Source organism: Elephantulus edwardii, unplaced genomic scaffold (genome assembly GCF_000299155.1).
Source record: "Elephantulus edwardii isolate Elephantulus edwardi_28Jun2011 unplaced genomic scaffold, EleEdw1.0 scaffold00061, whole genome shotgun sequence".
Classification (NCBI taxonomy): Eukaryota; Metazoa; Chordata; class Mammalia; order Macroscelidea; family Macroscelididae; genus Elephantulus; species Elephantulus edwardii.
The window spans coordinates 14,375,003-14,395,619 of NW_006399811.1; the positions used below are offsets into that span (position 1 = coordinate 14,375,003).

Sequence of the window (20,617 nt, forward strand, 5' to 3'; positions counted from 1 at the left end):
AATTATTAAAAAAAGAGTGGTAAGTTCTGTAAACACAAAGCAAGCCAGTGTAGCTGGAGTATAACATAGGAAGGTAGCTGGGCTGGAGAAAAATGGGGTATGATAGTGTCAGATATTAAGAAACCATTTTTATTAAACTTAAAAGTACATATAAAATCACTAAAATGTTGTGGCACAAGGAATATAATTGCTGATGTCAAATGGCTCATGGCTGAAAAGTTTTGTGTTTTTTTGACTAAACAAAGACTTTCAACTATGTGGATCATAGTAAATTATGGGTAACATTGAAAAGAATGGGAATTCCAGAATACTTGTGTGTATGACCTGTGTTTAGACCAAGAGGCAGTTGTTTAGAAAAAACAAGGGAACACTGCATGGTTTAAAGTAATGACAAGTGTGCATCAGGGCTGTATCCTTTCTCCATACTTGTTCAATATGTATGTTGAACAAATCACTCAAAAAGCTGGCCTACATGAAGAATGGGGCATCAGGATTGGAGGAAGACTCATCGACTCATCAAAAATTTTTATAAAATCACACAACTGCTTGCAGAGAGTGAAGAAGACTTGAAGCACTTACTGAAGAAGATCAGACTACTGCCTTAAATATGGATTATATCTCAACATCAAGAAAAAAATTCTCACCACTGGATCAAAAGGCAACATGATGATAGATGGAGAAAAGAGTAAAGTTGTCAATGATTCCATTTTACTTTGATCCACAATTAACCCAGATGGTAGCAGCAGTCAAGAAATCAAAACATGTGTTGCTGCATTGGGGAAATGTGCTGTCAAGGATCTCTCCACAGTGTGAAAGAACAAGTATGTAAGTTTAATAACTAAGATGCACCTGACACAACTCAAAACAATATCCCATGGACTGTCAAAAGAACACACAGATATATCTTGGACGAGGGGCAGCCAGGGTGTTCCTTGTAGGCAAAGATGATGAAGCTTAGTCTCACACACTCTGGACATGTTGCTAGAAGGGGTTATTCCTTGGAAAGGGACATTATGCTTGGGAAGGTGGAGGCATGGCAAAAGAGAGGAAGATCTTCAACCAAGTGGGTTGACAGCGGCTGAAGTAATGTGCTTGAGTGTGTCAGAGATTGTGAGGATGGCACAGGACAGACAGGACAGAGTTCAGATCTGTTGTTCATAGGACCACTGAGGCATACTTGATGACATCTAACAACAACCATTCCAGAAACACTGAATCAGGAACTGGCATCAGGTCCTGAGGACTCTGTTGCATACTAAGTTTTGAGAATCCTTCAAAAGTTGGAAAATACTTAAAAGACAGAAGAAGGGCATTATAAGTCAAATTTAAAATGTCAAAATTGGTCCCAAGGTGCTCCAATTTACTATTTGCACCTTAACTTCAGCCAGTTACCTATCTTAGTGCCCAAATCATGTGCTCAGCTTAGAGGGGACTGTATTACTGTGAGATGCCCTTGAGTTGGCGTCACCTCTATGCACCCTACGTACAACAGAAGGAAACTCTGCCCAGTCATGAGTCCTCTTCACACTCTCTGCTGTCCTTAAGCTCTTTGTTGCTACTGATGAATTCTACTCTGTGTGTGTGTATGTGTGTGTGTGTATATATACATATATACAGTGTGTATATGTATACTGTATATACATTGTGTGTGTGTGTATAATACAGTGGAGTACTCAGGTGGCTCAGCCTGGAGGAAACTGCACTGTTAACTCAAAGGTGACTCCTCCATGATGAGATCTACCCATGGAAGGAGAAAAATGGATTATCGTCTCCCATATAAAAACCTGTTGGAAGGTTAGCTATGAAACAGGCCATCCCCTCACTGCTGCCAAATATGCTACAGAATCAACACCAATTGACTCAATGTCAGTGAATTGTGTCGAGTAATTTACATTTCCTGACTTTAAGTAGTTTATATGCTGAGGAGACAAAATGTGTAATAAAAAAAATAAAAATAATTAAAACATAATTGAGTTCTCGGGGGAAATGTTATTAGCTACACAGTCTAGAGAGGGATTTAGAAAGATAGTATAAATATTTTTTCATGCATATGTAATATGCTTTGAAAAATAAAATATATTAAGAGAGAAGAATACATTATGAAACACTTTAAATCTAACTTTCAAATTTATATAAAAGATTTAAGCTAACTAAAACAAAGTAGAAGAGGCCGTGGCACCAGGGATATAATTGATGATGTCCGATGGATCCTGGCTGAAAGTAAGGATTACCAGAAGAAAGTCTATTTGTGCTTTATTGACTATACAAAGGCATTTTTGACTGTGTGAATCATGTCAAGTTATGGCTGACATCGAGAAAAACAGGAATCCCAGAGCACTTGATTGTGCTCATGAGGAACCTATGCCTGGACCGGGAGGCTGTTGACCAAACAGAGCAGGGGAGCACTGTATGGTTTGGAATTGGGAAGGGAATGCATCAAGGTTGTATTCTCTCTCCATAACTAATCAATCTACATGCTGAGCAAATTATCCAAGAAGCTGGACTCTCTGAGGAGGAGTGTGGCATCAGGATTGGAGGGAGACTCATCAGTAAAAACTGAATTATGCAGGTGACACAATCTTGTTTGCTAAAAGTGAGGAGGACTTGAAGCACTTTTTGCTGAAGATTAAGGAATGCAGCCTTCGGTATGGAATGAATCTCAATGTCAGGAAAACAAAGATTCTTACCACTGGACCAGTAAGGCAGTGTCATGATGGATGGAGAAGAGATTGAAACTGTCAGCAGCTTCATCATGCTTGGATCTACAATTAATACTGCTGGTACCAGCAGTCAGGAAATAAGGAGACGCATTGCCCTGGGAAAATGAGCACTTAGGGACCTTTCCAAGTTATTGAGGAATAGTGATGTCAGTCTGAAGACCAAGGTGCATCAGATCTAAGCCATAGCCTGATTATTTGCTATGCATCTAAGAGCTGGACAATGAATAAGGATGACAGAAAAAAACATTGTCACCTTTGAGCTGTCGTGCTGAAGAAGACCATGGAACATCCCGTGGACGGCCAAAAGAACAAACAGCTATGCCTTGGAGAGGGTGTAGCCCGAGTGCTCTTTGAAGGCAAGAATGCTGAGGCTTCACGTCACATACTTTGGGCATGTTGCTAGGAGGTGCTGTTCCTTGGAGAGAGACATGATGCTGGGAAGGGGGGAGGGGTCAGCAAAGGAGAGGAAGACCCTCAACCAGGTGGACTGACATTGCGACTGTTGCAATGGGCTTTTGTGTGTCAGGAAGTGTGAGGATGGCACAGGAGAGAACAGGGTTCATATCTTTTGTTCATAGGGTCGCTATGAGTCGCCTATGACTCGACACTTGACAATGATGACAAACAACAACAACAAAACATAGTAATGGTTTAAGGTGAAGAAATGTCTTCCCATTCCTTTGTTACCAAGAGACTATTTTTCTGAGTCCCTCTCATTGACTTGGAAGGAACAATGCACAAGTATTTATTAAAACATGGCTAAAATGACAGGAAACAATTTCAGTCCTATTATTTGTTAATTTCAACTTATATTCTTAGCAGATACTTTAAATAGAATCAGATTCTGCCCAGTGGATCTAAGATTTTTTTTTTTTGTGGAGCTAAGATTTTTAACATGCTAACAAATGATGCCAATCAGTTGGTTCATGGATGAGCAATAAAAAGTATTTTTGTGTTATTGTTCCTTTCCAAATCAATGATAAATGACTTGAAACTTTTTGTATTGAGCATGAAAACTCTAAGCAAGAAAGAAATGGATAGGCAAAATAGTAAGACTAAAACTGACATTTTTCATCAACTAAAATCTTAACCAACTGTAAGAAGAATTTCAATTCTTATAATAAGTCTGTATAAAGGAATATAAGAATACCTTCATATTAACTCCACCTAAGGTAGTTTTCGAATTGTCACTGATTCTGAGGTTATTACAGTGATGAATTTCATTTCTTTCCAAAACGGCCATGCTCCCAGGATAAAGCTCAACACCAGCACCCTGTTAATGAAAAGTAAATAGTTACCAAAGTGTACACAGATACTTCACATTTTTTCCTTAGATTTGCAAATTATCATTCTACATTAACAATCTAACCATTTTAGTGACACAAAAATATGACAACAGTGCATTCAACAGTTATAGCAGTGATTACGCTGATGAATCTCAAAAACTACTTCTCTGTTAAGAGAATCATTAAGTCTAGGCAGGCAGCTGAAGTAATGTGGTCCATTACCTTGCTATTCCATCTAAATGAATCCTCAATGAATGAAGCAGCAAGTCTAAGACCTCTCTATAAGCAGTATTTTTTCAATAGTTATAAAATTTCTAGTCATGTTGTTGTTGTTGTTGTTAGGTGCTGTTGAGTCATAGACAACTCATAGCGACCCTATGAATGAAAGGCCTGAGCACTGTTTGTAGCCATTTCAGAAGTGGATGCCACTCCTGCTTCCAGGCTTGTTTTAGTCGGGAAGCTCCACCAAACACTGTCCACCATCGGTAACCATTACCACATTTGGCACATCAGTGCCTCAGTGGTCAGCATCACAGCTGACCATGAGTTACCTCTATACAGCAATGCACAGACCAGTGCTATACCACCTAGAAGAATGTTTGACAGAAAAACAATTTGAACCAGGCTTGAGGGCTGCAGATTAAAATCACCCACCTTGGGCTTGGTAGCATAACTTTCTGTCCACTAGTCATTTCCGCTCTAAATCTCTCAAAAGGTTGCTGAAGTCTATTTTCTCATTTTAATGGAAATTAATTCTAAATATATATCCTTTTTTTTGACTACTTCCTTTATTTTTTTTTAATCACTGGATTTTCCATTCCTTTAATAATCTTTCTGTCTGTTTTCTGAACATGTTCAAGTTTGCTATGTCTGGTTACCACAGTAACTTACAGTGAAGTCTGATAGCTTCAAAGTACTGACTTTAAAATAAGCCATCAAATAACCAGCTCATCATTAGTTTTACAGTAACTCATTCCTAGAGTTTAAAAAAATCAGATGTAAAAAACCAAAAGTAATAAATAATTTCTTATTTTGGATTTAGGCAGTTCACCTTTCCTAAGTCTGCTATGACCCTGTTCTTATATTATTTCTACCAATTTCTAAGTGTAAGTAATTATAATTCCATTAAAAGATGATGAAATTAGGGAGCATTGGTGTCCTAGTGGCCAAAAGCTGCACTGCACTCCCAGAGGTGTGCAATTTGAATCCACCAGATGCTCTACTGGAGAAGGAGGTACAATCTTCTCCTGTATGAGTCAGATCCAATTTGATGGTACACACACACACACACACACACACACACACACACATAAATAATAAAATAAAATTTAAAATAGATGATGGAATCACAACCCTTTACATGTTAAAAATCACACACAGTTATTCGTACTAATCATATGAAGTTGTAGTTTTTATAAAATGAAATACCTGGGCACCAGTAATTTCACTGTCTGTAACTGTCAAAGCAGCCCCTGTAAGAACACATACTCCTGTTCCTTCACATTTTAATATACAGTTTTCTAGAGTCATGTGACCAGACTCTACAACCACAATACCATCGACTGTTCCTTGTTGTATCAAAGATAGATGCATTAGTTTCACATTGTCAGCTTTAGACACGATAAAACTGTCATGGGAAGGTTTGGAAGTAATAATAATTTCTTCTCTATTTCCAACTCCTAAATCATAGGGACAAAACCACATAATTATATAAGTAATCTCAAATTTTAAAGCCCTTTATTCATTCAATAATACTTGCTAGTACGTAAAAATCTTCCTTTCACATATTCTTACTCAGTTAACAACAACAACAACAACAACAACAACAATAATATTATTCAGTTGTTAACTGAGTAGTTAGAATGTGATCTTCAGTGTTATCTTGATGTCATAAAGTCTAAGGGGAAAGTCTAGGTTGATTATAAATCTAACATTGCCTATTATATGTATTCAATATATTAATTTCACTACATACTTCCCAAATTTTATAGTCAGCAGTAATTTATACAATATCCAAAATACGAAATAGAAGCTGTAGTGGACTAGAGGTAAGAAGCTGTAATGCAACCCCAAAGTCACATGGTTTGAATCCACCAGCATCTCCAAGGAAGAAGGAGGGACAATCTCCTCTCAGATATTTGTTGTTTGCCAATGAGTTGGTTTCCTCCCGTGGGTTTTCAGAGGCAGTAAATTACATGGGAGGATATTGCTTATCCTTCTCCTATGGAGCAGCTGGTGGACTCAAACTGTATGCTTTTGGGATTGCAGTGCAGTTTTTTACCACTAGGCCACCAGAGCTCTGTTATGGTGTGCCTTTGAGTCGGAACTGACCCATAGCTGATGGTCCTGTGAGTTTTCAGAGGCAATTAATGGCATGGAAGGAGACTTTGAACCATGTGCCTTTGGGATTGCAGCACAGCTTCTTACCACTAGAACACCAGAGCTCCCAATCAGAGCTCTACTGCCTCTGAAAACCTGTTGGAGGGTCAGCTATAGGTCTGTTTTGACTCGATATCTCACAACAACAACCAACAAAATACAAAAAGCACACCATAACTTGATTTTTAAACCATAATAAATTACCATAACTGAAAAACAGTGGCAAAGATGCTTAGATTCGTTTAAAATGTTAAAATAAATCACACACACATATTTATTCCTGAATAATATCCATACATTTAGAATAGTCAAAGCAGTCTAGATTTAATAGGAAGGAAAAAAATGAAGTTAGATCTTCAAGATTACAAAAATTTTAGTTACAAATATGATCTTTTTTACTCATATTATTTAGCAAAATTCTTAACTGTATCTATCAAATATAGTAAAAACTTTGCTCAGTTTTAAATTAAAAGTAAAGCTGAATTAGCATATTCCTTTATTTGAACAGGCAATGAAAATGCCTTTATTTTAAAGTATCAGGGCAGAGTCAAAGTTCCTAAATATATTAAGAATCTAAATTTAAATTTAGTTCACTCTTTCTACTCTTACTTTAATAAGTTTCCATGTGAATTAGACTACTTAAAAAATACTGAGTATATTTTAATATAGTTAGTAAAGTGATATGATAAGAACAGTAGGAATAGATGAGAACAAAGTCAAACTGGTAAAAGTACATACAGAAATAATAGAAAATAATAGAATTTTTACTAAAAGTAAATAATGGAATTTTTGTGAAACACAGACTGTTATGATTGAAAATCATTCAACTAGGCACATTCACTGTATAATATATCCAGTACAAATGTTTAAAAATATTGCAAAGGAGGCCTTGCTAACCCTTTATAATGATGTCATCAGTCAATGAAGCAAGATTTGCAGCTTGATATTCTCCTGGAAAAATAATTATTGTATCACCACTATAACAGCTGTCCAAAGCCAAATCCAAATCATTATGCTGTTGGATAAGTGTGTCTGAAGATAAGTTCTTTACCTGAAAAGAAGAAAACAGTTCATCTTCTTCAACAAGAGGTTAAAGTGAAACTTGCCATTTCCATGAGGTAGTTGTTGACTAATACATGCTTTTCCAAAGATTTAATTATTCATCTTTGTTAAATGATCAGCCTATTCACCAAAGGAATAATGAAATTACTTTTTTCTTCATAATTATGAATAATTTTACTAGGTATGATATATGTACTAAAAGTCTTATTTTGAGCATTGCTAACTTCACAACAGTGTTGTCTTCATTATACAATTAAGGAAACTGAAGCGCAGAGAGATTAAATGACTTGTCACACACCAAACTATAGTTTAGTTTAACTTTAAGGATGTCTTCCTTTAGCATTGTTCTCTTTTAATATCTATCCATATGGAATCAAAGTGACAACAGCAACTCAAAGATTAGATAGGAACTTCAGAAAGCAAGGAGTTTATGTTAACATGGAAGGAACAACTAGGAAAAAGTGAGAATAGTTACACAATGTGAAGAATGTAATCCATGTCAATAAATTATACATATAGAAATTATTACATTGGTATATGTTTGTTGAACTGTATATATTTTCACCAACAAAAGCGAATTATTTTTTAAATAAAGATTTTTCAAGGACAGACTGAGTGCATGAATTTTAAATTCAGGTTTGTCTGTATGGAACCAGAGCTAATTCTCTCTCCAATATGCTCCTTTACTTTCTTTTTAACTCAACTGACCCAACAATTTTAGTGAATCTACACAATTTCATACATTAAATAAAGATTCTGGAGTTAAAACACAGGAAGTCCCAATAATTTGCATTGGGAGCAAAAGACAACATTATCAGTGTAATGAAGAGTAACGGACTTTTTAAAATTATTAATTTTAATGAAAGTTTACAGAGACTTAGGGTATCCATTAATTCACTGTTGCACTTTTCTCCCTGTCCATCCCCCCAATTCACTTGTCTCTTTGAAAAGTAAAAGAGAAATTCTTTCATTGTTTGACAATCCCTCCCCCCAAGTCCACTTCACTATAAAGCCTTCATTCTGGACTCCTGTCATGACAATATAATACCTAATCACATATACCTTTTAAATAGTTCTCTCCTTCATCTATCTCAATGCAGTATACATTATTTATCCCCTCTTTCTCAGTCTTCCCTCAACTCCGATGTCAGTCCCAATTTACAACAATGGCAGTATTTGTCCTTTTGTGACTGAGATATTTCACTCAGTATAATGTCCTCCAGGGTCATCCATTTTGTATAATATTTTATGAGTTCCTTATTTTTCAATGCAGCATACTATTCTATTGTGTGAATATATCAGAGCTTCTCTATCCATTTATTTGTTGATGGGCACTTGGGTTGTTTCCAACGCTTTGCTATTGTGAACAAAGCCGCAATAAACATGGGTGTGCAAGAGTAAAGGACATTTTAAATTAAATTTAAAAACTAAGACTGTATGCTGGAAAAAAGGCCAATTTTTCTTTTATTCAAATAGAAATGGTATTATCATGCTATTATAAAGGCAATAGTTTGATACTTTAAACACATATAATAAAAGCATAACATAAGGGAAAATTAACCTATGTATTTTTACTTAGATTGTCATTTAAAACTGGTAATTGTTTCCAGCCTTCTACCCATGCATGTAATCATATACATACTTTAATCATATACAAATGTGTCATATGCTGATAGTTTTCCAAGGGTTTTTTTAAATTATGTTTACTATATTTTTCACTACATTATATCACATTTACTTTTTTAAATAGAAAATATTTTTTAAATAAAATTTTAATTGGGATTTTAACAAACATTTACAGAGAAGTTAGATTTTCATTCATTCATACTTGCACATATTATCTCATCCTCCCTCCCTCAGTTCACTTCCCCCCACCCCATTTTTCAAAAAATGAATTGCATTGGGAAAAATCTTCTGTCAGGGACCTCTCCAGAGTACTGAAAAGCAATTATGTCAGAGAAGAGACTAAGGTGCACTTGATCCAGTCCATGGTTTTCACAACTTGCATCAGAGAGCTGGGCAATAACTAAGGATTATAGAAGAATCCATGCCTTTGAGTTGTGGTGCTGGAAAAGAGTATTAGTGCAGGTGAAACTGATTAACTCCATTATACCACATTGTCCATTTTCAGAGACATTTATCATTTTTTAATAGCAATAATGAGATATTTGACAACAATATACTTTATATAAGTTATTTAACTTAACTGTATTGGTTTTTTAGTATTGCTGTAACAAAAAAACACCACACTAGGAAATTTGTTTTCTCACAGTTTTTGGAACTAGGAGTTCTGATTGAAGGTGAAGGCTTTTGTCTTTTTCAACTTCTGTTTGTTCTTGCTCTCACATTGGTTCTCACTCAGCATACCTATGTCAATAGGATGAAATACTGCCCAATACTGAACCATACTAATTGCTATGGCTGAGCCTGATGTTATAGCCACAGTGTCAATTAATCAATTTTATTCTCTCTTGGTCATAGGTTTTTCATTATGCTTGGAAGTCTATTCATACTGTAGGTTAAGGCTTCTAGACAAATGCTGGTGAGGGTGTAGAGGAGACTGGAACTCTAATTAATTGAGAATACAAAATAGTACAGCCACTATGGAAGAGAGTCTGTCACTTTCTCAAAAAGTTGGGAATAGAAATACTATTTCACCCAGTCATCCCACCACTGGGAATATACCCCTAAAAAGACTAGATGTGTATGCACACCCATGCTTCTTGTGGCATTATTCACAATAGCAAAAATATGGAAACAGCCCAACTTCCCATCAACAAATAAATGGATAGAAAAACTGCTACAGTCACACAATGGAATATTACACAGCATTGAAAAATAATTAACTTGTAAACACTATACAACATGGATGAGCCTGGAAGACATTATGCTGAGTGAAATATCTCAGTCTCAAAAGGACAAATGCTACAACTTTATATAATGTCAACAAAGCAGCAGGCAGCTTCAAACATATTGTGTGTGGGGGGAACCCAAAAACAAGCTTTCTCCTAAAAAAAACCAGAACATATTGCAGATCCAGTGAATACCACAGAGATAAGGAGACAGAAGAAATACATCAGTGAGAAGTTATAATAACAGCTATGGAAGAAGAAAACAAATATTCCACAGACAGAGAGCCAGAAGAAATATATTGATGTGGAGGAACAGGAATAACTATTGAAGAAAATGCAAAAGATGGAATAAAGAATTTATTTTCATAACAATAATATCTAATCATATATCCTTTTAAAACAGTTAATATGACAGGAGTTCAGAATGAAGTTAGCATAGCAGAGTGTGGACTTTGGGGGAGGGGTTGAATAACAATAAAAGAATTTTTTCTTTACTTTTCAAAAAGAAAAACTTATTGGGGGAGGGGTGGGCAGGGAGAAAAATGAAACAATGAATGAATGGAAATCCAAAATCTCTGTAAACTTTCATTAATAAAATTTTCAAAAATAAATAAAAGAAGAATAAATTGTACATGTAAAAAGTACTGAGTTGACAAATGTTTTATTCTATATACTTGTACTATACTTAAAAAGAATAAAGAAAGTACTTCAAAGCAAAAAAAATTGATTGTATAGATTAAAAGTAGAAGAAATTAAAAAAAATCAACACATGAAAGTGAGGGTACAACCAATACAGTCCTGGAATTAACAGAAAAGTATGAAAAAAAAAATCTAAAATATCAAGACAGAGATGGAAGAAGTTTCCAATATGCTGATGGAGCAATAAATCATTGAGCTAGAAGATAAGAACCTAAATGGCAACATAACTAGAAGAAAAAAACAGAAGATGGAAGAAAAATGAAGGAAACATTAGAATCATATGGAACAACATAAAAAGGAACAACATACATAGGATGAGAATTCCAGAATATGAAAGGGTCAGGGAAAAAACTTAAAAAAATTTAGAAGAAAATTTCCCAGGTATCATGAAGAACAAAGAAATCCATATTTAAATCTCAGGAAACCCCAAAAGAAAAATGTCAAGACATAGAATAATCAAATTATCAAAAATAAAAGTTAAGGACAGAATACTAAAAACAGCTAGAGAAAAGGAGAGTCACTTAAAATTACAGAACCAATTAGATTATATTCTGATTTCTCAACTTCTCAAGCAAGAAGACAATGGAAAGGAATATACAGAAGGCTGAAATAAAACAATTGCCAGCAAATGGTCCTGTACCCAGCAAAACTGCCCTTTAATAAGAAGGAAAAATAAGGTCATATTCAAAAAAGCAGAAACTTAAAAGAATTTGTGAAAAGACCAACTCTATATGAAATTATAAGGGAAGTCTTTCACACAGAGACACCAAAGGAAAGTGGATGGAATATAGTAACCAGAAACAACAGAAAAAGATATACAACAAAATGGCAGTGATAATATCTGGCCTGTCAATAATCACACTTAATGTGAATTACTTAAATGCATCAAATAAGAAAAAATGAGTAGCAGAATTGATTTAAAAAAACCAAAAAACAAAAAACAAGGCCCATCAATAGATTGTTTACAAAAGATACATCTAAGAAACAAGAATAAAAGACAGACTAAAAAGCAAAGGCTGTAAACAAATATATCAAGCAAATGGTACCTGCAAAAAAAAAAAAAAAAAGGAGTGGCAAAATTAATCTCTAATAAAACTGACTTCAGGATTAAAACAAATGTAAAAGATAAGTAAGGACAGTATATAATGATTAAAATAATTAAATTATTGTTAAGGTACAATAGATCAAGAAGATATAACCCTGGTCAACAATTATGCAACAAATAATAGATCTGCAAAATACATAAAACAACAGTTAATAGACTTGAAGAAAGAAATATACAGCACCACAATAGTGGTAGAAAACTTTAACACACCATTCACAAAGGATAGGCAAACTTGGAAGAAACTAAACAAAGATGCAGAAGATCTAAACTATACACCCAGTTAACTCAATCTTGTAGATGCATTCAGGGTACTGTATGCAATTAAAAACTCAATTTACTTTCTTCTCAAGTCTGCATGGTACATTCTCCAGAACTGATCATGTACTAGAACACAAAGCAAGCCTCAAAAGATTTAAAACAAACAAACAAACAAAAAAACAAAAAAACCACCCAAATAACCAACAACACCACAATGAAAAAATACAAAGTGTTTTTTAAGACCACAATTAGAAATTAACAAGAGGGCAAAGTTCATAAAACTACGCAAGTGGAGCTAATAATTCACTATTAGAACATAACTGAGTTGTAGAAGAAATTAAAAAAATTCCTTGAAACAAATGAAAATGAAAACACTATATCCTTAAACCTCTGTAATACAGATAAGGCAGACTTCAAGGGGGCAGTTCATAGAAAAAGGCAAACGCATAAAAAGAAGAAAGAAGCAAAATTAACGATTTAACACTTCCATCAAATAGAAAAAGAATGACAATGTAACTCCACAGCTTTTAACAGAAAACAAAGTACAGGAACAGGAGCTGAAATCATTGAGACAGAAAACAGAAAAAAAACTTAATCAACAAGACCGAGTTCTTTGAAAAGCTAAGTAAAACAGACAAATAAGTGATGAATTTAATAAAATAAAAGAAAAAACAAGAAACAAGTAACATGAATAAGAAATTATACAGTGACAAAACAACCAACTTTTAAATACAAAGGCCCTCCATGAGGTTTTGTTGATTTTAAACAAGAGGCTTGAATTAAAAACAACCAATATATGTTGTTGCTATGTGCCATCGAGTCACCTATGACCCATAGCGACCCTATATACAGAAGGTCTGCACCCTTCCCTGTCTTGAGCCAGTTTCACTAATTCCAACACACCAAGACCCATTGCCTCAGTTACTGTATCAAACCATCTCATCTGGGTCTTCTTCTCCTGTGCTGTCCCCTCCATCCTTCCAAGCATAATGTCCTTCTCTAAGGACCACTCTTTCCTGGTCCAACGCATGTGAAATGGAGCTTCAAAATTCTATCCTCTGAGGAGGGACTTGGTTTAACCCTCTCTAAGTTTTAGTTTACTTGGCTCCACAATCAACACTCTTGGTACAAGAAACCAAGCGATGAATTGCATTGGGAAAGTCAGCTGTGAGGGACCTCTCAAGAGTACTGAAGAAGAACGACGTGAGGCTGGAGACTAAGGTGCACCTGACCCGGTCTTTGCTATAGTCTTCACAATTATGGGCTATGCTTCGGAGAGTTAGATAGTGAATAGGGATGATAGAAAGAGAATTGATGCTTTGGAGCTGTGGTGCTGGAGAAGAGTGTTGAATATACCATGGACTGCTAGGAGAACAAACAGGTTTGTCCTAGAGAGGGTGAAACCGGGCTGCTCCTTGGAGTCAAGGATTCTGAAGCTTTGTCTGACATACTTTGGGCACGTTACAAGAAGGGACTGGTCCTTGGAGAGGGACATCATATTTGGGAGAGTGGAGGGACAGCGTAGGAGAGGAAGACCCTCGATGAAATAGATCAATTCAGTGATTCGGGTAGTGGGAGTGGGTGTGTCAGAGGCAGTGAGGTTGGCACAGGATAGAGCAGGACTCTATCTAGAGTTGGGCTCTTGTACATAAGGTCATTATGAGTCGCAAGTGACTTGTTGGCACCTAACAACAACCGCCACCACACGTGGTCAACTGGTATTCGACGAGGAAACAAAACCTATCAAATATAGGAATGACAACCTCTTAAACAAATGGTGCTGGCAAAACTGGACTTCTACATTCAGAAAGCTAAAGCAGGATCCATATCTCACACCATACACAAAAATAAACTCAAGGTTCCTAAGATACCTAGGGGGAAAGCCCCAAATCATAAAGATCATAAGAGACAAAATGGGACAAAACTTAGAAGCCCTAACCTATGGTATAAAGAGGATGGCAAATTCAGCCAGAAATACACAACCATGAAATGACAGTATGAACAAATGAGACCTTCTAAAGAGTAAATGCTTTTGTGCATCAAAGAGTCTTACCAATAGGGTAAAAAGAAAACCTACTGATGGGGAAAAAACATTTGGCAATGCCATCAAAGACAAGGGTTTCATAACAAAAATTTACACAATACTAGAGGAACACAAGGAAAAGAGTGATAACCCAATCCCAAAAATGGGTAAAAATTATGAATCTTTTCATAGTGGAAGAAATTCAGAAGGCCAACAGACACATGAAGAAATGCTCAAAATTACCGGCAATAAGAGAGATGCAAATCAAAACTACAATGAGATGTCATTGCACCCTAGTTACAGTAGTAAAGTTTAACAGGACAGTAATCAATAAATTTTGGACAGGCTGTGGAGATATTGGAACTTTCACACACTGTTGGTGGGATTGTAAAATGGTACAACCACTCTGGAAGGCAGTTGATATGTCCTCAAAAAGCTGAACATAAAAATTCCATATGAACCAGCTATTGCACTGCTAGGAAGATACCGTGAAAAAAACAGAACTGCTACACAGACATTTGTACACTGATGATCTAAGCAGTATTATTCATAATAGTAGGAACATGGAAGCAGTCCAAATGTCTGTCAACAAATGAATGAACTGAAAAATTGTGGTACATTTCCATGAAGAAATACTATGAAGCACCCAGGAGCAATTATTTAGAAAAATACTATACAACATGAAAAAGGATAGAGAGTATTATGCTGAATGAACTAATTCAGTCTCATAAGGACAAAAACCACATAAGACGATTATTATTATTGTAAAAATAGTGTGGATAAAACTCTAAAGGGAAAAGGGTGCAGACGAGCTGAGAGTTGAGAGAAAGGAAAATCACAGGGTTGCAGACTTTAGTGTGTGGAGGGAGGGCCTGAAGGAATTAATACAGATCCTGTGGGAACCTGAAAAGACTGAGTGACGGTGGGCATAGATCAATGGTGATTAGTTTTATAAAACACAGTGTATGCAGCAATGAATGAATGGAAATCCAAAAATCTCTCTAAATGTTCATTAAAATTATTAATTAAAAAAGGTAATAAAATGGGACTGACATCAGGGTTGAGGTAAGACAGAAAAGGAGGGGAGGAACGATGTATATTGCATTGAAACTGATGAGGGAGAGAACTTTTTAAAAGGGATATAAGTCTATCTGTGTTTCATTGACTATGCAAAGGCATTTGACTGTGTAGATCATAACAAACTATGGCTGACTCTGAGAAGAATGGGAATCCCAGAACACTTGATCATTCTAAGGCGAAACTTATGCTTGGACCAGGAGGCAGTCGTCAGAACAGAGCAAGGGAACACTGCATGGTTCAAAATTCAGAAGGGCGTACGCCAGGGATGCATCCTATTTCCATACCTTTCCAACCTATATACAGAACAGATTATCCGGGAGGCTGGGCTCTATGAGGAGAAATGTGGGGTCAAGATTGGTGGACGATTTATCAACAACCTGTGTTATGCGGATGACACAACCCTGCTTGCTGAAACTGAAGAGGACCTGAAGCACCTGCTGCAGAGTGTCAAGGACTGCAGCCTACAATATGGATTGAGGCTCAATGTCAAGAAGACAAAGATTCTCACCACTAGACCAATTGGCAGCATCAGGATGGATGGTGAAGAGATTGAGATTGTACACAGCTTTAGTTTGCTTGGCTCCATAGTCAACAGTCTTGGCACCAGCAGCCAGGAAATTAAAAGGCACATTGCCATGGGAAAGTCTGCTGTTAGGGACCTCTCCAAAGTACTGAAGAGCAATGGTGTCTCTCTGGAGACTAAGGTGCGTCTGATACAGGCCATGGTCTTCGCAATCACTTGTTATGCATCAGAGAGTTGGACAATGAGCAAGGAGGATAGAAGGAGAATTGATGCGTTTGAGCTGTGGTGCTGGAGAAGAGTATTTAGAATACCATAGACTGCTAGGAAAACAAACAGATTTGTCCTGGAAAGGGTTAAACCAGGTGGCTCCTTGGAGGCAAGGATTCTGAGGCTCCGTCTAACATACTTTGGACATGTTGTGAGAAGAGACCGGTCCTTAGAGAGGGACATCATGCTTGGGAGGGTGGAGGGATGGCGCAGGAGAGGTAGGCCCTCTATGAGGTGGATTGATTCAGTGACTGGGGTAATTGGGATGGGAGTGTCAGAGACAGTGCGATTGGCACAGGACAGAGCAGAGTTTAGGGCTGTTGTACATAGGGTCGCTATGAGTCGCAGGCGACTCGATGGCACATAACAACAACAACAACAACAACAATAACATTCTAGTCATTACAGAAGTTCAGAGTGAAGGCTGCATAGTGGAGTGGACTTGGAGGGAGCGATTGCATAACAATGAAAGAGTTTTCCTTTCTTTTCAAGAAGAAGAGTGAATTGAGGGAGGTAGGAAGAAAAGTGCAACAATGAATGTGTGGAAACCCTAAGTCTCTGTAAACTTTCATTAAAATTAATTTTTTAAAAAACAAAACAAAAAAACCACAGTGTATGGGAATGATTGTATGAAACACAATGTGAATGAAGGATGATGTGAAACACAATGTACATGTATGAAACACAATGTATAAGAATTTTGTGTGCAAACCAATATAAAATTTTTTAGTAATTAAAAAAGAATAAAGGAATAAGGAAACCCCAAAACAACACTGCACCCTCACAAAAAACTGCCACTAATTCCAGAGTCTCTTCTAACATCCATTTTGGTCTTTTCTTTCTTTCCTGTTTTTTAAACAGATTATTGTTTTCTTCACATATGATGGCCTTGATGTCATCCCACATTGTCTTATTTTAGCCACTAGTGTTCAATGCATCAAATCTGTTCCTGAGATGGATTCTAATTTTAAGTCATATCCTTAAGGCTGAACTCATAGAGTCATTTTAATTTTCTGCAGCTTCTGTGTAAATTTGCACACGAGCAATAGCCAAACTGTTCTGCAGTTGGCCCAGGGTCTTGTTCTGATTGATAATACTGAGCTTCTCCATTGTCTTTTTTATAAAGGCACAGTCAATTCCTGTGTATCTATTTGACAAAGTTCACATGTATAGTTGTTCATATTGTTGAAAAAGAGCTGTTGTTACGTGTCAGCAAGCTGGAATCAACAAATATCTAACCCTCCATCAGGTTTTCAGAGGCAGTACTTGCATGAAAGAAACTGTCTACCCTTCTCCCATAAGCTGTTGGATTCAAACCAAGTGCCTTTGGGATTGCAACACAGCTTCTTACTACTCCAGAGATATTTTTTTCTGTCATCTCTGGGAGGAGGTCTGTGTCTCTCTTCAGTTTGTTTCCTGGTTTCTGGGAATTCTCCATATGTCTTGAAACTTTCTTCCCTCATATCTGCTTCTGATTTGCATTTAATCTTTTATACCTCAGAAGACAGACTAAAAACACATCCTATACTAATCTAGCCTTATTAACGTAATAAAAAAACCCACTATAAAATGAGATTTTAACATTAGGTATTGAGATTAAGATTTACAACATATGCAATCCATAACAATAGGAGAGCATATTAAAAGTCAAGGAAAGAAAATATATGGGGAGAGTTAGAACACACTGAAAGGAAAAGCAAATGGAAATATTTACTCATTGGCTTAGAAGCTTTGTATTCCTTAGGCTGGCTAAATTAATACTTACCCTGAAGATTTCAATTGAGTTAATTTCCTCTAGCAAGCACAGACAGACTTTCTAATTTTTGGATTGTGTGTGAATTATATGTGCTCCTCGTACATATTCCTATAATAACATTATTGAATTTATTATAGTATTATAACTTGATTGCCTCTGAACACATTCATAACTCTACTAGACTTCAGCACCAGGAAATCAAAAGATGAATTGCACTGGGAAAGCCTGCTGTCAGGGACCTCTCCAGAGTACTTAAGAACAATGATGTTAGTCTAGAGACTAAGGTGTGACTGATCCAGGCCACGGTCTTTACAATTACGTGCTATGCATCAAAGAGCTGGACAGTGACTAGGGATGATAGAAGGAGAATTGATGCCTTTGAGCTGTGGTGCTGGAGAAGAGTATTGAATATACCATGGACTGCCAGGAGAACAAACAGGTTTGTCAAGGAGAGGGTGAGACCAGGCTGCTCCTTGGAGGCAAGAATTCTGAGACTTTGTCTGACATACTTTAGGCATGTTGCAAGAACGGACCAGTCCTTGGAGAGGGATATAAAGCTTGGGTGGGTGGAGGGACAGTGCAAGATAGGAAGACTCCAAATGATATGGACTGACTCAGTGACTAGGGTAATGAGTGTAGGTGTGTAAGAGGCAATAAAGTGTTCATAGGATATAGCAGGGTTCAGAGCTGTAGTACACAAGTGACTCAACGGCACATAGCAACAAAAACAACACTGAAGAAGCAAGACTGGTGGTTTCTTCAAGAGTGAACCCTCTAAGTTTTCTTTCTCATTTGTATACCTTTCTACAGCAACCAGCATGTTGTTAGTATTTGTTATCAAATTGGAACCAACGTACAGCTGTCTCTCCAGAGGGTTTTCAGAGGCAGCAAATCACATGAACGGAGATTGCCAATTTTTCTCCTGAGGAGCAGATGGTGGATTCCAACTGCCTATCTTTAATTTAGTAGTGCAACTTCTTATTACTAGGTCACCAGCGCTCCCAACAGAAACTAGCATAGAGTTTGGCAGATACTTGTTGATATTTGCTTACTGATAATTGCTTAGTTGAATTCAGTCAGGGAAATAAGCTATTATTAATAAGTCATATAAGAATATTAACATGAAAGAATAGCTTTGCTGATTGTATACAACTAAAATTTGAATAAATAAGAGTAAATTAGGCTCCTTACCATTTCAGTAGTCATCACTTTTGTTACAATGTGTGTTATAGTTTTTCCAAAATCTCTTTTTCCTTTTCTACGCCTCAAAATTCTTGGAAAGAAAGGTCCATGAACTCTATAGTGAAAAACAATTTATGATTAAATTAACATTAAAAATTCAGCCTATACTTACAAAATAAAAGTTGCCACTAATCATCATTAATTCATTAACTATAATGACTTTCAGAGAAATAAAGGAGTTCTGATGGCCTACTCGGTAAGGAATTGTGCTGCCAACCCTATGACAGAAGCTTTGAATCCACCATCTCCTCTGAGAGAAAAAAATGGACATTCTTTTCCAATGAGATTCACAGCCTCTGAAAACCCTTTAGAAGATCAACTATGACTCCAGGGCAATGACTTTGACTTAGAGAAAAGGGCTTCTAGACAGTAATGGAATGATTAAGATAACTGTTTAAATCCTTGAAGTCTAAAATATTTCATCATAAAAGTGAGCACATAGAAATCAGAATGCCACTCACTATACAATCATCAGTCTTCCAATACAGAAGAAAAAAAAATTCTGAATATGCTTTTATAATACACTTAGTAGTAAATTAATACAAAGTAGAGGTGAGTTTCACATGCTACTAAAGCCCAAGCATATTTAGAAATACGCTTAATTTGAATATCCCTTGGACTGCCAAAAATGAATAAAGATGCACAGGGAAAGTGCTCCTTAGAAATGAGGATGGTGAGATTCACGTACTTTGTACACGTATGGGTAGGGCCTAGTCCCCTGAGAAGGATATCTTTCTTGGAAAAATAGAGAGTCAGTGAATGAATTAAAGAAAAACAGGGTTATCCATGTTGGACAGGTTTTAGTAGAGCTCCCAGATTAAGACATACTAGGAATCAAGATGGGCCATTCACTTCTTAGATAATGGGCCTCTGAAAACACTATGAACAGTAGAGGAACACTGATAGTTACAGTAGTGGTAGAGCCCAGATTGGAAGTTAGGAAGATAGAAAAAACATGGCAAACATAATTTAATAATTGGAGTATGGAATGTATATAGCTTCAATGTTGGAAAGCTAGAAATTTTAAAAAATGTAATGGAACACATGAATGTTGACATTCCAGGTATTAGTGAGATGAGATGAACTAACCTTGGCCATTTTGAATTAGATAACCATATGGTAAACTATGTTGGGGGCTTACAAGGAAGCCCAGTGAATACCACTATAATTCAGATATATGCACCAACAACCAGAGCCAAAGAAGAAGAAATAGATGATTTTTACCAACTTTTACAATCGGAGACAGATCGAACATGCAATCAAGATGCACTGATAATAATGGGTGACTGGAATGCAAAAGTTGGGAATAGTGAAGAAGAATCAGTAGTCGGAAAACATGGGCTTGGTGACAGGAATGAGGCTGGA

General features: G+C 36.4%; 1 protein-coding gene across 1 annotated transcript in view; it reads right to left on the minus strand.

Moving 5' to 3' along the window:
• The window catches only part of SHCBP1L (SHC SH2-domain binding protein 1-like), an 85,747-nt gene that overhangs the window by 1,886 nt on the left and 63,244 nt on the right, over positions 1–20,617 (minus strand). The window contains exons 6-9 of the mRNA XM_006887750.1: positions 19,202–19,307; positions 7,283–7,436; positions 5,435–5,685; positions 3,871–3,993 (exon numbers count right to left, since the gene is read on the minus strand). Coding sequence (XP_006887812.1) covers positions 3,871–3,993; positions 5,435–5,685; positions 7,283–7,436; positions 19,202–19,307 — 634 coding nt within the window. The remainder of the gene's footprint in view (positions 1–3,870; positions 3,994–5,434; positions 5,686–7,282; positions 7,437–19,201; positions 19,308–20,617) is intronic.